This window comes from Miniopterus schreibersii (assembly GCF_964146895.1).
Source record: "Miniopterus schreibersii genome assembly, chromosome: 2".
In the NCBI taxonomy this organism is placed as follows: Eukaryota; Metazoa; Chordata; class Mammalia; order Chiroptera; family Miniopteridae; genus Miniopterus; species Miniopterus schreibersii.
In genome coordinates, this window is record NC_138102.1 from 97,913,879 (window position 1) to 97,933,866 (window position 19,988).

The window sequence follows — 19,988 nt, forward strand, 5'->3', positions numbered from 1 at the left end:
TTATTTCTGACAAAATTGTCTTCAAAATAAAGAACATAACAAGAGACAAAGATGGTCACTACATAATACTAAAGGGGCCAATCCAACAGGAGGAAATAACCCTTATAAACATTTATGCACCCAATATAGGAGCACCTAAATATATAAAAAATTTCTTGGGAGACTTTAAGGGGGAGATTGACAGCAACACGATCAATGTGGGGGACTTTAACACCCCAACGTCAGCTTTGGACAGATCAAGACAAAAAATCAACAGGGGAACACAGACCTTAAATGACTCACTAGACCTAATGGATTTAATTGACATTTACAGAACATTTCTTCCCAAAGCAGCAGAATACACATTCTTTTCAAGTGCACATGGAACATTCTCAAAAATAGATCACATGTTAGGGCACAAGGCAAGTCTCTACAAATATAAGAAAGACTGAAATCATATCAAGCATCTTCTCAGATCACAATATCATGAAACTAGAAATCAACCACTATAAAAAAACTCAAAAATATTCAAACACATGAAAGCTAAATAGCATGCTATTAAACAATAATGGGTTACCAATGAAATCAAGGAAGAAACAAACACTTCATGGAAAAAAACGAAAATGACCAGACAACAACCCCAAATCTATGGGCCACAGCAAAAGCAGTCCTGAGAGGAAAATTCATATCATTACAGGCCTATCTCAAGAAACAAGAAAAAGATCTAATGAACCATCTAACACAACAGCTAAAAGAACTAGAACGAGAACAGCAAGAAAAGCCCGTAGGAAGTAGATGGAAAGAAATAATAAAGATCAGAGCAGAAACTAATGACATAGAGACTAAAAAAGCAATACAAAAAAATCAATGAAACCAAGGGCTGGTTCTTTGAAAAGATAAATAAGAATGATGCACCTTTAGCCAGACTCATCAAGAAACAGAGAGAGAGGACCAAATAAATAAAATCAGAAATGAAAGAGGTGATATAACAACAGACCCAACAGAAATACAAAGGATTGTAAGAAAATACTATGAGCAACTATATGCCAACAAACTGGACAACATGGGTGAAATGGCCAAATTCCTAGAAGCATACAATCTTCTAAAGCTGAATCAAAAGGAGGCAGAAAACCTAAATAGGCTAACAACTAATGAAATTGAAGCAGTAATAAAAAATCTCCCAGCAAACAAAAAGTCCTGTACCAGATGGATTTACAGGCGAGTCTTATCAAACATTCAAAGAAGAATTAACATCTATTCTATTCAAATTATTCCAGAAAATTCAAAAGGAGGGAAAATTCTCAAACTCTTTTTATGAGGCCAGTATCACCCTAATCCCAAAACCAGATAAAGATACTACAAAGAAAGAAAATTACAGGCCAATATCCCTGAGGAACATAGATGCTAAAATCCTCAATAAAATACTAGCAAACCAGATCCAGCAATACATTAAAAAGATCAGACATCATGACCAAGTGGGATTTATTTCGGGGATGGAAGGCTGGTATAACATCTGCAAATCAATAAATGTGATACATCACATAAACAAAATGAAAGACAAAAATGATATGATCATGTCAATAGACGCAGAAAAAGCATTCAACAAAATCCAGCACCCATTTCTGATAAAAACTCTCAGTAAAGTGGAAATGGAGGGATCATACCTCAACATAATAAAGGCCATATATGACAAACCTACAGTCAACATCATACTCAATGGTCAAAAACTAAAACGATTTCCCTTAAAAACAGGAACAAGACAGAGATGTCCACTTTCACCACTCTTATTCAACATGGTACTAGAAGTCCTTGCCACAGGCATCAGACAGGAAGAAAACATAAATTGTATCCAAATTGGAAAGGAGGAAGTAAAATTCTCATTATTTGCAGATCACATGATATTGTACATAGAAAACCCTAAAGACTCCATGAAAGTACTACTAGATTTGAGAAACAAATTTGGCAAGGTAGATGGATAGAAAATCAACCTCCGGAAATCACTGGCATTCTCATATACCAACAATGAACTTTCAGAGAGAGAAACTAAAAAAACAATATTATTTACCATTGCAACTAAAAAAATAAGATACCTAGGTATAAACTTAACCAAGGATGTAAAAGACCTGTACTCTGAAAACTACAGGACACTGAAAAAAGAAATGGAAGATTTAAACAAGTGGAAGAATATACCATGCTCATGGATTGGAAGAATTAATATCATTAAAATGTCCATAGTACCCAACAGAATTTATAAATTCAATGCAATTCCTATTAAAATACCAACAGCATATTTCACAGATCTAGAACAAACATTTTGAAAATTTATATGGAACCAAAAAAAAAACCCGAATAGCTTCAGCCATCTTGAGAAAAAAGAACAGAGTGGGAGGGATCACGTTGCCGGACATCAAACTATACTACAAAGCCATTCTAATCAAAACGGCCTGGTATTGGTACAACAGCAGACATATAGATCAATGTAATAGGACAGAGTCACCAGAAATAGACCCATGCCATTATGGTCAGTTAATATTTGACAAAGGAGTCAAGAGCATATAATGGAGTACAGACAGTCTCTTCAATTAGTAGTGCTGGGAAAATTGGACAGATACATGCAAAAAAATGAAACTAGACCACCAACTTTCACCATACACAAAACTAAACTCAAAATGGATAAAAGACTTAAACGTAAGTCAAACCATAAAAATCCTGAAGGAAAACTTAGGTAGTAAAGTCACAGACATTCCACGTAGTAGAATTTTCACTGATACATGTCTTAGGGCAAGAGAAACAAACAAAAAATAAACATATGGGACTACATCAAACTAAAAAGCTTCTGCACAGCAAAAGAAAACAGCCTCAAAATACAAAGGAACCCCACGGTCTGGGAAAACATGTTTGCCAACAATGTATCTGAGAAGGGGCTAATTTCCAAAGTGTACAAAGAACTCATACTACTTAGCAAGAGGAAGACAAACAACCCAATTAAGAAATGGGCAAAGGATCTGAATAGACACTTCTCCAAAGAAGACATACAGATAGCCAAGAGACATATGAGAAAGTGCTCAACGTCACTAATCGTTAGAGAGAGGCAAATTAAAACCACAATGAGGTATCACTTCACACCTGTCAGAATGGCTACCATCAACAAATCAACAAACGACTTGTGCTGGCGAGGATGTGGAGAAAGGGGAACCCTAGTGCTCTGCTGGTGGGAATGCAGACTGGTACAGCCACTATCGAAAACAGTATAGAGGTTCTTCAAAAAATTAAAAATGGAGCTGCCTTTTGACCCAGTGATTCCACTCTTAGGAATAGATCCTAAGAATCCTGAAACACTAATCAGAAAGAATATATGCACCCCCTATGTTCATAGCAGCACAATTTACAATAGCTAAGATCTGGGAACAGCCCAAGTGCCCGTCAGTAGATGAGTGGATAAAAAAGCTGTGGGACATTTACACCATGGAATAGTACGCAGTTGTAAAGAAGAAAGATCTTGTACCCTTTGGGATAGTATGGATGGACCCGGAGAATATTATGCTAAGTGCAATAAGACAGGCAGAGAAAGACAAACATCACATGATCTCACTTATATGTAGAATGTAAAGAACTTAATAAACTGATGAACAGAATAGATTCAATGACATAGAAGCATAGACCAGACTGACGAATGTCAGAAGGATGGAGGAGGGCGGGTGGGTAGAGGGGGAGAGAGTAACCAAAGAATTAATATGCATATATGCACACCCAAGGACACGGACAATGGTGTGTGGAGGGACTGGGGAGGGGGATGGGACAGGGTGGAATGGGTCATTGGGGAGAAAAAGGGACATTTGTAATAATAAAAAAAAATAATAAAGAAAAAAGGGTAAAAGAAAATTATTTAATAAGGGATACCAAAGCTGTGGACTACCGAACAATTATTTAAAGGAGAATCCCATTTTTAAACATGTATTGTTTTTATTTTTTAAAAAATATTCAAAGGTAATGCATGCTGAGGTTTGGAGGAGCAGGAGCTGCCACAGAAATGAAGAAAATGCAGGACCACTTTTTAAGGCCTTCATAGCACAGGCTTCTAAACAGGATTGGCACGGTTGAAGAGGGCTCCTCATTTGTGGGAGAGGAAATACGGGTTGATAAAACCAAGAGCTGCTTTTATAAAGGGAGCATCACTAAACGGACAGGAAAAGTGTAGAAGCTATCAACTCCAGCTCCACACTCCACAGGAGATGAAAGAAGGGATCACAGGTGATTAAAAGTGTTTTGAGCTAACTGCCTCTCCCAGGTAAGGTTAAGCTAAGCAAGAAGACCCCTGCCAGCCTAATGTTCCAGCTTTGAATTGCGCTCAGTATGCTGCTGGCATCTCGATCCTTTTTCAAAAGCATGTGTGACTGGATGATCAGATCAAGTGGAAGATGCTAGGGAGGAAGTATCCAGGTGTCCATGGCTAATTGCATGAAACCTCACTTGTCCATCTGTGCATCGATCGCATGGGGCCCTTTTCTCTGAATGTGGGCATCATTGGCAGAAAGCAAAGGCCAGGGAGGTCCGTACTTCCTCCATCAGTGATCGGGAGATTTACTTATTTCCAGACATCAGTTGAATTGTTACACTGTCATCATAGTCTCTTATGTCTTCTGCTGGGGATGCCTTTTAATAATAACTGACTATTCTAATAAAAAAAAAAAATGAGGGTCACCTTCTGTTTCTGCGGTAGAGTGTTGATCTAAGTTATTCCAAGGGAGGGCAGCGTCTATAAATCAACCTCAAGATTCTTCAATAGATATTCATTCCTTCCCTTGATAATTTTTCTTGTATGCTACAACCTTTAGCATTAGCAAGGCTTTCCTTACTCCCAAATTAAATCTTTTACGTTAGCAGCACAAACCTATTTTTCTTAAAAAGGAGACTAACTTTACTTTTGCAGAATTAAAAAAACTCAATTATTTGTGAGCTGTATTAAATCTTTCTCATTTTATTCCTCCTAAAGTTAAACAGCTTCAATTCCTTTTGGTTTTCTCCATACACCTTATGCATGCAGATTCTCCTGTAAGACATCACATTTTCCAGTGACAGACCAACTAGGTCTCAGGATGAACGGTGGTTTGAGAATAAAATGAAAGTGTCCAGAGCCTTAAAAATGTTCATGTACTTCAGAATTGCTTTCAAAGCAATCTTCCTGACCTCTTCAGAATGAACTTCCCTTTTTAATCTGATTCAAGTTTATGTGGCAACTGCTAGGAGGCCAATGTCACTCAAAGATCTTCTGCATTAAGAACTAAGTTTGCTGCATCCTTCTTTCCAAATTATAGAAGAGGCACTCAATACAGTGTCTTTTCAGTGTCAAAGGATGTTGATGCAAGTCAAGAGATTTGTAGACTTTCCCTGTTTTAGCGGGCATTTTATCATCCTGGGAAGGAATCACCATAGAGGAACATGGAATGGGCTATACATTTCTTTCTCTTTGCCAAATCCCCAATAAAGTGCGGTAGGCTTCCTATTCAACAACTCAGTGAACACTCACTGACCACCAGCTGGCATTGCTATATGGTCCATTTCCCTAACCTTTGGGAGTGAAGGTGAGTCCTACTGGGCGCACAAAGTGTTTTTCCTGCCTAGAGCCCACTTGGTCTTTTTTTCTTGAGGACAGCTCTTCTCCCTCTGAGTGCGGCTCTGCCTCCCTCACACAAACTGCAAGTCCTTTTTCTAGAACTGCTATGGGTGTGGTGAGGGAAGGCCTCTGTCTTTCTGAAATCATCAGAGCCAAAGACCATGGAAATCTAAGAAGAGACTGCCTGAGAATGATGTCAACAGAGAGGAAAGCAGGGACACGCCTGGGAAGGAAGGACAGGGACAGTGAGAAGGAGAGAGAGCCTAGGGATCTAGTTCCTGAACTGGTATACTAAAATCCAGCTGTGCTTGAAGCTAAGACACATAAGTTAGTAAATTCCTTTTCCACTTAAGGTAATTTTTCACTGGGCTTCTGTCACATGTCAGAAAAAGAGCCTTATGAAGCAGGGTTTACTTAACTGTGCAATGACATTAGTACTATCATGCAGGCACCTACAGAGTGAATACTCTTAGGTTGTGATAACAGAGAGACTTGGCCGTTAGCTGCTCTGCTCTGTTTTACTCAGACTGTGCCCAGGGACCATGAGTGGAAGGCATGCTCAGAGGACAGTAGCCAGAATTTCATTGGATGTGCAGCCCACCATAGAGAACAGATTGAGAGAACTATGGTTATTATTTGGAGAACTACCATTTGGGTGAGTGGCAGAGGGGGCAGAGTTTCTTTAAATGTGTGAAGGACCACCATGTGAAAGAGATAAGATTTCACTTTCTAAACCTTTAAGAGAAGTGGGACCAGTGAATCAAAGCAACAAAGTGTCTGACTCCAACTCCATGTAAGGAGCTGTTCCAATTGAAAATGGGTTCCCTTGGAATGTGGGGAGATCCTTATCACTGGTGTCAATGCCCAGACAGGCAAGGTCGGGATGGTGAGTGGAAGAATCCCCTATTATATGGGCCATTGGCTCAGTCAGTCCCCAGGCTCCCCTCCAATCCTGCAAGTGCAGGACTCTATACCTGAGAATACTGGGGCCTCTTCCAGCTCACAGGAACAAGGACATTGGAGTTGGAGCCTGACGAGGTGGAGGATGTGCTCCGGGTGACAGCCACAGCCCTGGGCTTCCCATCCCGGCCAGAAGAGTTCTGCAGTTCATCATATCGCCTCCCGATGATTGGTGTCTTAGAAAGAAGAGCACAAAGCACATGTTCTTCTATCTCATTAATACTTCTCTAGTGTGTGGAATTGCTCTACCCAGCAGCAACTAAGAACTGCTTATTTGATTAAAAATTAGAGAAGTTCAATGTTACAAATAGGCTCATTTTCTTGATGTTCAAATACACATTCTGAGTCATTTTGCATCTTCAACATTTTCCCACCCTCTTTAGCAGCTGAAAACAGATCCAATTGCTTGTTCTTAAACATGCTTTAGAAACCACTGATACAGCTTAGAAGCAAAACACTCAGGAAAACAGAGTCAGCTGTCAGGTGTTTAAGCTTGAAAATTCCTTGTAGTCTAGATAACTAGAGTCCAAAAGCCCTCCCCTTCTTCCCAACCTTTATATACTCTCATTCATTTAAAAATTTATTTAACTTATTTATATCTTTTCAACTATGTAAACGAATAAGGCCAGGGCCAGGTATTTGGGCAACACTTTAGAAATTTCACTTCCTGAGATTCTTGGAGTGTGGTGGCTGGATGGGCAGCGCGTCCCAAGCTTTAGTGCCAAGGAGGTGTCCTGCACAGAGACCAGCTCGAGGGCCTACATCCAGGGGTGGCAGAAGCCAACAGGTAATTCTAAAACTTGGCTCTCAAGGCCCATTGTTCTGGAATAGCTGGGTCTCCTGGGTGTACAGCTGACTGGCTGCATGTTTTCTGTGCCTTTTTGGAACAGAATAAACTGAAGTCAAAGAGTAAAAGTGTCTTTTCCCTCCTAGTAATGTAAAAAATGTTAAAAACATACAATATACAAACTGAATAGAGCTGAAGGTACCACCATGGTAGCAAAACAGCATACCATGCTGAATACTGAAATGATAATGGGTCAGTGTGAGAAAATCCAACCCGGACACAACCTGCTTCATAAAGTGAGCTCTGGTTGTTTCCTTCAGTGAACTGACTCATTCAGCAGTGTTGAAGGATATTTATTATGCACCGTACCCATCATGAACCAGACCATGATTATAAAATACACAGAGCGCAGTTTTTGCTTTGGGGGGCTTATGGGTCATGGGGTAAGAGACACAGGAAAGTGAAGTATTTTTACATCTTAGATTAAAATGGTTAAGTATAGGCCTCCTGAATGCTCGTTCCTGAATCAGCAGGTAAGTCTGACTACTTTCTGCCCTCTCTTTTCTCCCTGACTCGTTAGCATGGTTCACTAGTTCCCCCATCCTTCCACCCCACATACTCCCCTCTCCCCCAAGGCAAGAATTTATGTAATTTTGCAGTTTAAAAAGCAGTGTGGCTTGGGGAACGACTATAAGGGTGAATTCTGTATTCCTGCAAATCTCAGTCATTAGCTGGTCTGGCTGCAATTCAGGGAACAAGGTTGCTGATAGAGAGACAGGACAGTTGTCAGATAAGAAGTGAGTGAGGTTTAAAATGCTGAAGATCATTCCTTTTACAACAGTCTTTTTAGAAATCAGTTTTTATATAACAGGCTAGCTTCTATTTTTAAAAGCTGTCAATTGAGAGCCCCAGTGAATACGACACTCTATGTGCTCTTAAAAAGCAAGCTAAGTCAGGCCTTAGAAGTCTTCATTGGAAGTAAATGTGCAGTTAGTTTCTCTTGCTCAAGGCACCTACTTGTGATCTTTGTACTATATATTCACGCTAACGTTTACAGAAACAGTTAACATACCTCTGAAATGTCAAAGTGAAAGTCCAGGGTTTTCCCTGGTAATTCCTTAGAAGCACTGGTCCATACTCGATGTATTTCTATCTTTGACAGGTCACTGTGCTGGTAGGAAGGCAAAATGAGGCTGGCCGATCGAGAAACCACCAGCTTCAAGATATTCAGAGCTTCTCTCCAGTGAACACTCTGAGGGAAATAAAACATTCAGTGGTTAACAGTAATTTCAATTTTTAAAACGGGTAACATTAGCTACTAAAATGTCTCATGACCAGTCAGAATTCACGGATTTAAAACAGTGCAGGAAATTAATAAAAAAACAATTTATATATTGTTTACCTACATTTAGGAAACAAGCAAAAAAAAGACCTCTTTTGTCCATATTCAAATAATGCATTTTAAAATAAGGTACCATTTTTGCTAATGTGGTGAATTTGAAAAACAAGAAGCAGAGAACAAAACAAAAACCCCAAACAACCCTGAATGCATTTATGCTACTGACCACTCTTTTTCAAAATTCTCCCACTGCCAGTTTTCAGTCTCCCTCAGTCCTCTCCACTTCTCGGGCTTTTCCCACCCCTTTTGTTCCCGGGCACCTGGTCTCTGCCCCCAGTCCTCTTCTCTTTCTGCTCCGTATTTTCCTCATGACCTAACCCAGGAATCTGGAGCTGTTCTTAACTCCTTTCTGTCCCTCCCTTCCAATGTCTTCCCTCCTCACCATTCCTGCTGGCCCAGGCTCAGTTGAAGCCTCTCCAGCCTCTGTCTGGACTATTTCAATGACCTGGTCTCCCTGCTGGCAGTCTCTACTTACATCCATCACACCCATCCCAGCTGCAGTGGTCTTTCAGAGCTCTTCAGACCACTTGCCTGCCTGCACTCCTTCTAGGCTTCCCTCTGGTGGACAGGGTGGAGTCCATACTCTGAGCAGGGCCCACAGAGGTGATCTGCCCCAGGCCACCCCTGGTAGCCCCCAAACCAAGCCAGGCCCCTTAGCCACTGTGCCTTTACTCATGCTAGTCCGTGGTTCTGGAATGCCCTTCCTCTCATTGGCTTATCAGACTCCGACTCTTCCTGTAAAACTCACTTTGTTGTACCACCTCTGTCTCCCTGACAACCCCCAGGCAGGCTGAAGTCCTCCCACAAAAAAACATTAAACATATATAAACCAATTTGATAAAAGCTGTTATTATTATTTGCCTAAGCTTTGGGATAGAAGCACATGATATAAAACATATTTCCTTTGCGGTTCAGTTTGCACAAGAGTGGTCATGGTTTGAATGTGAAATTAGCTACCATTTAAGATATCTAGTACCAGAGATGGCCCAAGGGCTTAGGATAGAATATGCAGCCCAATAAAGCCATAAACGGGACAGACAATTAGTAGGAAGATGTTAGCTGACCCTCTGTCTTCCATGAGTGCTGTGAAGTGAGAAAATGTTAGCTAACACCTACCACATGGCACAACTATTATTGGAATCACCTGAAAAAGGAAAAACTAAAACACTTGGAAATCACTTTTAAGCATTAAAATAATATTGGCAAGTAATATGATTGGTAAATGAAGATGAAAAGAAATGTTTTAAATTACAGTGAATGGTTTTGTCAATGAGTTTAATCAGAGGAAACTGAGTATTTACTCTTGAACTCTGAAACTCACCAAGTACACCCCTGAAGCAAAATAGCCTGACTAGATGTGGCAAGCAGGATCTCTATGCTCCTGAGCTGGGCCCTCCCCGCTTTACCCCATGGTGACCCTGTACTGCTCCCAATGGCCTGGGGCCCCCCATGTTTAGTCTGTGGTCATGTGTTTCATGTTAACTTCCAGCCTCTAGGAAACTGTTCTGGTTGGCTTTCTTAATATTTCTTTTTAAAATTTTTTGTTTCTTTCATTTTTCCTAGTAGTCCTGGGTAAGGCTTTGAAGAATCAATCTGTAGGTGTTTGTTGATATTCAGCAAGTGTCCTGCTAGGAAGGGTACCCATATAAGAAAACAGGCACTGGCTTTGAAACCAGGTGGACATGGGTTCCAGCTCCACCATATACTGAATAAGATATTGGGGCTAGTTTCTTTTTTGTTTTTTAATATTCTTTTTATTTTTCAACCACAGTTTACATTCAATACCCTTCTGCACCAGTTTCAGATATACAGCTGGCTTATTTCACTGAGCATAATACTCTCTAGGTCCATCCATGCTGTTGTAAAGGGCAAGGTTCCCTTCTTTTTCATGGCCAAGTAGTATTCTATTGTGTAAATGTACCACAACTTTTTTTATCCACTGATGGACACTTTGGCTGCTTCCAAATCTTGGCTATTGTAAATAACACTGCAATGAACATAGGGGTGCACATATTCTTTTGAATTAGTGTTTTGGTTTTCTTTTGATATATTCCTAGAAGTGGAATCTCAGGGTCATAAGGCAATCCCATTTTTAATTTTTTGAGGAAACTCCATACTACTTTCCACAGTGGTTGCACCAATCTGCACTCCCTCCAGTAGTGTGCTAGGGTTCCCTTTTCTTCACATCTTCACCAACAGATGGTTGTTGATTTCTTTATTATTATTTTTTAATCTTTACCCAAGGATATTTTTTCTATTACTTTTCAGAGAGAGTGGAAGGGGGAGAGAGAGAGAGGGAGAAGGGGGAGAGAAGACAGAGAGAGGGAGAGAGGGAGAGAAACACTGATGTGAGACATATCATTTGGTTGCCTGCCCCACACTCAGCTGGGATGGAGCCTGCAACTGAGGTACATGCCCTTGGCTGAAATGGAACCCTGGACCCTTTGGTCTGTGGCCTACACTCCAACCACTGAGCAAAACCAGCCAGGGCAGTTGTTAATTTATTGATGAAAATCATTCTGACAGGTGCGTGTTGGTATCTCCTTGTAGTTTTAATTTGCATTTCTCTGATGACTAGTGACATTGAACATTTTTGTGTGTGTCTATTGGCTACCTGTATGTCTTCTTTGGAGAAATGTCTATTCAGGTCTTCTGTCCACTTTTTAATTGGGTTGTTTGTTCTTCTGGTGTCAAACTGAGTTCTTTATAAATTTTGGATATTAACCCTTTATCAGATGTATCATTGGAGAATATGTACTCTCATTTTGTTGATGGTTTCCTTTGATTTGCAAACTCTTTTTATTTTAAGGTAGTCCCATTTGTTTATTTATTAATTTTGTTTCCTTTTCCCAAGGTGTTATGTCAGAAAAAAAATTGCTATGAGAAACGTCTGAGATTTTACTGCCTATGTTTTTTTCTAGGAGTTTTATGGTTTTGAATCTTACATTTAAGTCATTAATCAATTTTGAGTTTATTCTTTTGTATGGTTTAACAAGGTGGTCTTAAAATTTTTTTAAAAAGACTATAGAAATATTCAAATATACACAAAACAGAGAGGCTAGTAAAATGTATCCCCATGTACATTTCATCATCTTGATTTGTTTATCCCAACATTTTCTTTGGTTTGTTTGCTGGAGTATTTCCAAGTACATTTATACAAGTTACTTAACCTTAGTTCCCTCAACTTTAAAGTGGTAATTTGACCCTCTGAATTAACTCTTTGCATACTGAAACACCTGGTCTAGAAACAGGGACATGCAAATTCCTTCTCCCTTTCTCCTTCTTTGAAATGGGAAATTACAACAAGACCCTGGCTCTGCCCTCTCAGCCAGTGTGTGCTTTTAATATCCAACCTGTAAGCCCCAAAAGGTGTATGTGTGTCCTCTGAAGAAACTCATCAGGGCCTGGTCCTGTCTGTCTGCTCAGTGTGCTACTCGGGGTGTGGTCAGCTATCACTCCAGACTGTCTCAGTGTATTAGAATATCAATGAATACTCAGATGGGTGGCCAAGTGCAAGCTACATACAAGGCCTCAGTCCTTCTGTAGTGACTCCCTGGCTCATAAGTGCAGTTATTTAAATACTCACTTGCACATATTTCTCGATGGTCTTTAGAACTTCCACATTAAACTGCTTTACAGGAACAACTGAAAGATCCATGTAGCTGAGCAGGCTGTAGATGACCTGCAGGAGGGGCTGCTGCATGCTTGGGAGGCCTTTCTCCAGCAACTGTGGAAGGCAAGGCACAGTCTTAGTCAGTCTGATGCCAGCTTTTCACATAGAAGCACCAATCTTTCCCAATTCATTTATGATTGAATATTTCCACAGAGGGGAAGAAAATCCTAACTACTGAAGAAATGAAGATATTATCAAAGGCCATGTAGGCAGCTCTGAATATATAAATGTAATATTCACACAATGGAATATAACAAAATAAACCTCAAAAGGAAAGCATCAAACGCCACTAATTATTGAAATTACAAATGAAAACAAAAGATACAATTTATCAGTTATTGAATTGGCAAAGATTAGGAATTGATAATAGTATTGGTGAGGATATAAGATGGACATTCTTACACATCAGTGGACACGTAAATTAGATAATTCAGCAATTGAGATCAAGAGTACTAAAATGGTTCAAATCTTTTGAAATAGTAATTATACTTTTAGGAACTTTTCCAAACCTAGCGATAAACACTGATATTTAAGTATGAGTTTTTACCATGGCATTATTTATAATGGTGGGGAAAAACCCCCCACACAATACAAAACAAGAAAGCTCTGTAAGCAATTGAAATGTTGGCCACTAGGGAAATGGATATATAAATTATGGTGAATTGTATGCTTACAGACATCATGTAGTCAATAGGATGACATTTTTATTTTTATTTTTTTAATATATCTTTATTGATTTCAGAGAGAGGAAAGGAGGGTGAGAGAGAGATAGAAACATCAGTGATGAGAGAGTCATCGATTGGCTGCCTAACCCGCAACCCGGGCATGTGCCCTGACAGGGAATCGAACCCCGATCGCCTGGATCCTAAGTCGATGCTCAACCACTGAGCTACGCCCGGCCGGGCAGGATGACATTTTTAAAGATAGTGCAAGATATTAGCTAACAGTAAGTGAAAGAGGAAGAATGTTTTATAGAATTGTACACCTGAGCCTGGCCAGGCGTGGTTGAGTGTTGACCTAGGATCCAGGTGATCAGGGTTTGATTCCCGGTCAGGGCACATGCCCGGGTTGCTGGCTAGGCAGCCAATCAATGAGTCTCTCATCATTGATGTTTCTCTCTCTCTCCCTCCCTCTCATTTCCTCTCTCTGAAATCAATAAATATATATTAAAAAAAAATTGTACACCTGAAACCTATATAATTTTCTTAACCAATGTCACTCCAATAAATTCAATAAAAAAAGAAATAGGAAGTGTAGATAGTTTCTCTGTAATAAGATGCTGGTTTTGATGTGAATGTGTGTTATATAGAAATAACATTGGAAAGAAATCCAACAAAATGTTAATAGTGCTTCTCTCTAAATAATATGTTATTGGATACTTTTTCTTTTCTTTTTATCTTTTTTTAAACTTATCTGCACCTTCCAAATTTACCTTTTGAACACATAATGCTTTTATAATCAGAAAAATAATCATAATATTTTCAAAAAGAAGAGCACAATAATGAGAAAATATATGTGACAAACATCATGATAAAAGGTTCAGAGTGAAGAATTAATAGAAATGATTCAAATAAATGCTCAAATTCCACATCAAAAGTAGTCAAAAGAAGTAACTGAGCAGTTAACACATGAAGAAATACACTACTATGCAAACCTAGTATGTGGAAAAATGAATATATTCACTAGAAAGGAAATACATCAAGAGAATAATTTTAAAGTACCAACAATAATAACTGATAAATAACTAATAAATAGAATGATAGTTTAGTGGGGCTAAAGGGAAACAAGAATATTTATACATTGCAGTACTGTAAAGATGGAAAATCTCTGTGAAGACCAATTTCTGAAATGTGTAGAACTCATAACATATCCATACATTCATGCCCTTTACCTGGAGAGTTACTTTGCGAAATGCCACTAGAAGAAATGATCTAAATATGATCTGATAAAAAGTCTACATAAAAGGACCACTTGTAATAGAAAATAATTGTGAACACAAACAACAAAAGGGAGACGGTTCAGCAAATTGTGCTATATCTACCTGATAGAATTCCGCAGTTATTTTAAGTGACACCATGTGAGCTATGTCAACACATAGCAATACACACACAAAGTAAATGTTCAGTGAACAGAGCAGGTTCAATGGAAATACTGACCACAACTAAGTTAAGTTATATGTATGTGCATGACCAACAGCTATAAGAACATGTGAGTAATAGAAATAGGTATTACTGTATATTATATATGGTGGGATGTTAAGTTCATAATGAAAATGTTGGTGACAATTTGTGATAAGGGCTGAAAAACAAATTGGGTAATCTATTTTTACTTTTTAAAATCCTCACCCAAGGATATGATTTTCATTGATTTTAGAAGTGGGGGAGAGACAGCGAGAAACATTGATGTGAGAGAGAAACATTGATTGATTGCCTCCCATACGTGCCCTAACTGGGAACCAAACCTGCAACCCAGGTCTGTGCCCTCACTGGGAATTGAATCTGTGACTCTTCGGGGAAAGGGATGACACTCTAATGAACTGAGCGATACTGGTCAGGGCTACTTGTTTTTTATTGTGGTAATATATATATAACATTTACCATTTTAACTGTTTTTAAGTGAACAATTTAGTGGCATTAAGTACATTCACATTGTTGCACAGCCATCACCACAATTTATTTCCAGAATGTGTTCACCATGCCAAGCTAAAACTATAAAACAGTAACTCCTCATCAATCCCTGCCCCCAACCCCTGGCAACCACTACTCTACTTTCTGTCTCTATTAATTTACCTATTCTACATACCTCATGTAAGTGGAATCATATAATTTTTGTCCTTTTGTGCCTAGCTTATTTAACTGAGTAGAATGGTTTCAAGGTTCATCTATGCTGTAGCATGTGTCAATACTTCATTCCTAAATATCAATATTGCTTTGTATGGATATGTCACATCTCTTTTGTATTTTTGAAACTTTTATGTCTAGCAATCCAAATAAGTTTGCCTCCTTGCTACTTCACATGCTACCTTTGTAAAGACAGGCACCACCTACCTTTGTAAGCAGGACATTTGCACAGGTTATCTTTCACTCCTGCATGCTGAGGTGTGCATGTTAGCTCATTAACTGGCTCATTAACTCTTGGGGGGATAGATGTGACCAGAGTGATAATCAGAAGCAGCCAGATGGCACTTCTGAAGGCTCTTTAAAGTACAAGGATGGGAGGATGGAAAGAGCAAATGAATCAGGGCTGTGACAGTTGAGTACAGATCACATATTTTAGACCCATATCGCAAATCAAAATTCTGCAGGATCAACCATAAATGTTGATGATGGGACAACTACCCTCTTCCAGGCAGAGGCTTTCAGTCCTGTGGAGCCTTTAAGAAAGTGATTGATTTTTTTAACCTGTCTGGATGCTGAGGGGGTGACATAACTGAAGTTAGAATGGGCTGTCCTCACCACTTCTGACAAGGCCCTGGCAGAGGCATGAAGGCATGTCCCCAAAGGAAAAGCAACACTGAAAATGCTAAACAAGGCAACTGTTCTCAGTTATTTCCTCATAGAGTTCCTGACCTTGTGCACTAGGCTGGTTGGGGACTGCAGTTGCTAAACAGAATACATGTCATTCCTAGTCCCATATGCTGTGTATTTCTAGCACCAACCAACACCGAAATCAGAGTAGGAACACATTTGTAGGGGGACAAAAACCCCATTCCAATTCTAAAAGCAAACATAAGAGATGAAGATAAAATGTTATTTCAAAATGTGTACTTTGTGAATTAGTTCAGAGAAATGACCATTAAACATATCAAGCCACATAGTGACTTCTTAAATAAGATTTGAACACTGAGAGTAATTAGGATAAAAGCTGCTTGCTGCTGCCACGTGCTGACAGGTGTCAGTGCAGTATAAAGAAGTTTAAGCTGTAGGGGCATCTCTGCCGGGGTTCAAAGCAGGCTCTGCTGCCTTAAACTTAAGGCATATTACTAAACCTGCCTGGGCCTCAAGTTCTTATAATAGTATCTACATCACTGGGTTGTAGTGAGGATTTAAAATGATTCCAACATAGATGGAATACTATATGTATAATATGCGTTCAATAATGAAGTCTTATCAGTTCCATATAAATATTTCACCCAGGGAAATTATAATAATTGAAGAGCTTACCTCTGCCAGGTAAGTAACCATGTTCAAGGTGATGTCAGCATATGCTTCATGAAGGTACCGGCAGACGACGTTGACCCAAGTGGCACAGTCCCTTGTGTAGCTGTGTGTTTTATAAAGAGTCATGACGTGTGCAAGATTGGAAAGTTTGGGGTTCTTTTCTTCCAAACAAACCTTACAGGAGAGGAAAATCAATCAGATATAAAATGGCCTGATGAATAGGAAGAAATGTCAGCAATTTCAGTTTCAGTCCTGGCAGTCAGGAAAACCGATCACACACACACACACACACACACACACACACACACACACACACACACACACACACACACACACACACTTTTTGATAGGCTGTGTAAGTGCTCATCTTAGTAATTTCGCTAGTATAATTTTCACTAATTCTTTCCACCTGCTTTTTCAATAATGAAATCAAAAGAGACATTATGCATCAGCCACCCAGAAAGTTAATGATGAGCACTATCAGTTATTATTTTGGGGTTTTGTGAAACTCATTGCCATCTCCCAGCCTGGTATGGTGGGCCTTCTGAGAAGCCTACATGGGGTTGCCTGAGTGGAACTGTAAGCCATACCTGAGCGATCCTGTCGGCTACATCCTTACAGAACTGATTTGGGTTCTCAAAGTGCTGAATCAGCTGGGGCAGGAGACACAGGACATTCAGAGGAAACCCTGGGCCAGGGAGAATACAATGGAGATGGCTGAATATGGTGCATTTTAGCTGTTAACAGTGCTAAAGCACATTACAGATTTCATCCTGAGGTCATGCAAATGCAGTTTTTTGAAGCAGCTTTAATGTGATCTAACAAAATCCGGAAAAATGTATAACCAAAAATTTAAAAAGCAGAATAAAATGAATGGAAGCCCCAGTTTGAAATTTTATCAAAAAACATAGTTTAAGGAAAACCTGTATGAGAGGACACAGGTGAATCATGTAAATCTTATCTATGTAATCAAAAAGGCTCTTTAAAAGAGGAATTGCTTGGCACCACTGTGATGAGCTCTAGCTTATCACGTACCACATGCGATGGTATTAAAAATCTAGTTTGTTGCCCTGGCTGGTGTTGCTCAGTTTGTTGAGCATTGTTCTATGCATGGGAAGGTTGACGGTTTGATTCCCGGTCAGGGCACATGTCTGGGTTGAGGGCTTGATCCCCAGTAGGAGGCGGTAATTGATGTTTCTCTCTCCCTCTCCTTCTCTCTCTCTCTCAAATCAATAAAAACATTTAAAAAAAATCTTATTTGTTGATTTGGCTTAATTCAAAACAACAGGGAATCAAGAGAATTCTCAGGAGGAAAAGAAAGTCTAAAAAAAATAAGAGATTTAGGAGTTAAGAAAAAAAAGAAACAATATGTGTACAAGAGCAATGGAATAAACTAACAGTATCTGCAGTTTGATATGGAAGTCATAAAGAAGTGACCGATATCTTATATATCAGTCCCTTTTATGCTATTGCCTTAAAAATATCTTCTAAATTATAAATAATTATGACTTATGTTATATAAAAATTTAAAAGATAAAACAAACTAGTCCCAACAAAACATTTCTAAGCAGAACTGCTAAAAGCAATAAACCCACATTTTCTTATTAGATAAACATGGACCTAAACACCAGAATTGTAAGACAGGGAGTGTGTTGGCTTTACCGATGGCTTGGGATGAGTCCACCATGGATACTTTGGACACTGGTGTCAGCAAACTGAAAAGCTGCAGGGTCAGGTCTGTGGTGGTGAGGGAGGTGAACCCTTTCAGCAGCAGCTGCTGTAACCCTGAGAAGTCTGCCCACTTGAGCTGTGCCTGGAGTTTCTCAAGTTTTTCTCGATTCTCAGCTTTATCCAGTGGCATGTGAGCCAGCAGTCTGTTCAACAGCCTTAAGGCCATTAGGTATTCAAACTCAAAATCAGATTCCATCAAGGCAACTGTGACCCAAAAGATGGTGGCCAACAGGTTGGTTGGATGATTTATGTGTGATGGGTCTGTGAGGCTGTCCTTCAAGGAGGATGAGCTTCTGGTTTTTGAGGAGAGGCTTTGCTGGGTACAAGCTTGGATTCTGTCCAGTGTGGCACTCCGAGGTGGGTCTGAGGATCGGTCGACAACACCAAACTTCTTGGGCACAGAGAAGCTTCTCTGATGCCGGCTGCGTTCTGCGGTTGCTGTGTTGCCAGTGGCTGTTCCAGGGTTCATATTTAGTTGTCCTGTGCTCTTTCTGCTTGCTGTGAGTTTAGTGCTAGAGCTTAAATCTGGTGACGAAGAACTGGGTATACAAATGAAAAAGTTCAGTAGAAAGCCAACATGCTTCAGAGAAGATTCACTGATGAACAAGGGAGGGAAATCATTCTTTGGAAATATCACTATCTATTCCTTTTTGTCCATACTCATAAACTTAAAGAAATATGTGTTCTTATTCTTAAACTTAAAAGGATGAAAAAGAAAACTTTACAAGCTTAACAAGAAAATCAAACATCACACCAACAAAAAAACAAAACCTAATAGTAACTTCCATTTATTGATAGGTTAAAGATATAAGTAATTGGCTGATCTCCTTTTTTAGATATTTTGAATTTGGGTAGAAATAATTATGAAATGAAATATACATGCTGGGTACAAACTTTAATATTCTATTAACTGAGTGATAAGAATAGAAATGGCCCTGCCGGGCGTGGCTCAGCGGTTGAGAGTCGACCTAGGATCTGGGCGATAGGGGTTCGATTCCCAATCAGGGCACTGCACGATAGGGGTTCGATTCCCGATCAGGGCACTGCCCGGGTTGCAGGCTTGATCCCCGGTTGGGGGCGTGCAGTAGGCAGCCGATCAATGACTCTCTCATCATTGATGTTTCTCTCTCTCTCTCTCCCTCTCCTTTCCTCTCTCTGAAATCAATAAGATATATTTTTTTAAAAAAAAGGAAATGAACATATTATCAAGAAAGAAAATAGTAAATATTTGTGTCAAAGGAAGTTTTTTGCACTTAATTTGTGAAAGATGATTTCAAAGCTTATTTCAGGCTAAAAAGGTAAAACTCTTTATCAACATTCTGATAATTTTTACTAATTTAGATGAAGCTGTAGGTTTATACAGATAAATACGTATGATGTCAGCAAGCTTACCTACCCATAAAAAACGCTCAACTTAACAATGAAAGAAGGCCCAATGCAATATAACATTACTGATTCAGTTTTAAGCACAAGGAACTCAATTTTACAGGCAGAATATGGAATTGTGAATGATCTGAAATGGGTTATTAAACACCAGCAGAAGCAAAGGAATTATAAAATAAAAAAGATCCTAAGGTAGAAATTCTGCAAGTAAAATCAACATTTATTCCAACTGTTTTTATAGTGATGGTTCAGATGAGTTTTGTGCTTATTTATTTAAAATAATATTTAGTTTTATTTTCTGT

The 19,988-nt window shown here is 39.2% G+C and overlaps 1 protein-coding gene across 5 annotated transcripts in view; it reads right to left on the reverse strand.

The window, feature by feature from the left end:
• FRY (FRY microtubule binding protein) overlaps window positions 1-19,988 on the reverse strand; it is a 508,702-nt gene that overhangs the window by 87,655 nt on the left and 401,059 nt on the right. For all 5 annotated transcript variants that reach the window (XM_081126905.1, XM_081126902.1, XM_081126901.1 and 2 more), the window contains 6 exons: window positions 18,235-18,842; window positions 17,163-17,260; window positions 16,576-16,746; window positions 12,326-12,466; window positions 8,413-8,592; window positions 6,568-6,729 (listed from right to left, as the gene is read on the reverse strand). In XM_081126905.1, the coding sequence (XP_080983031.1) occupies window positions 6,568-6,729; window positions 8,413-8,592; window positions 12,326-12,466; window positions 16,576-16,746; window positions 17,163-17,260; window positions 18,235-18,842 (1,360 nt within the window). The remainder of the gene's footprint in view (window positions 1-6,567; window positions 6,730-8,412; window positions 8,593-12,325; window positions 12,467-16,575; window positions 16,747-17,162; window positions 17,261-18,234; window positions 18,843-19,988) is intronic.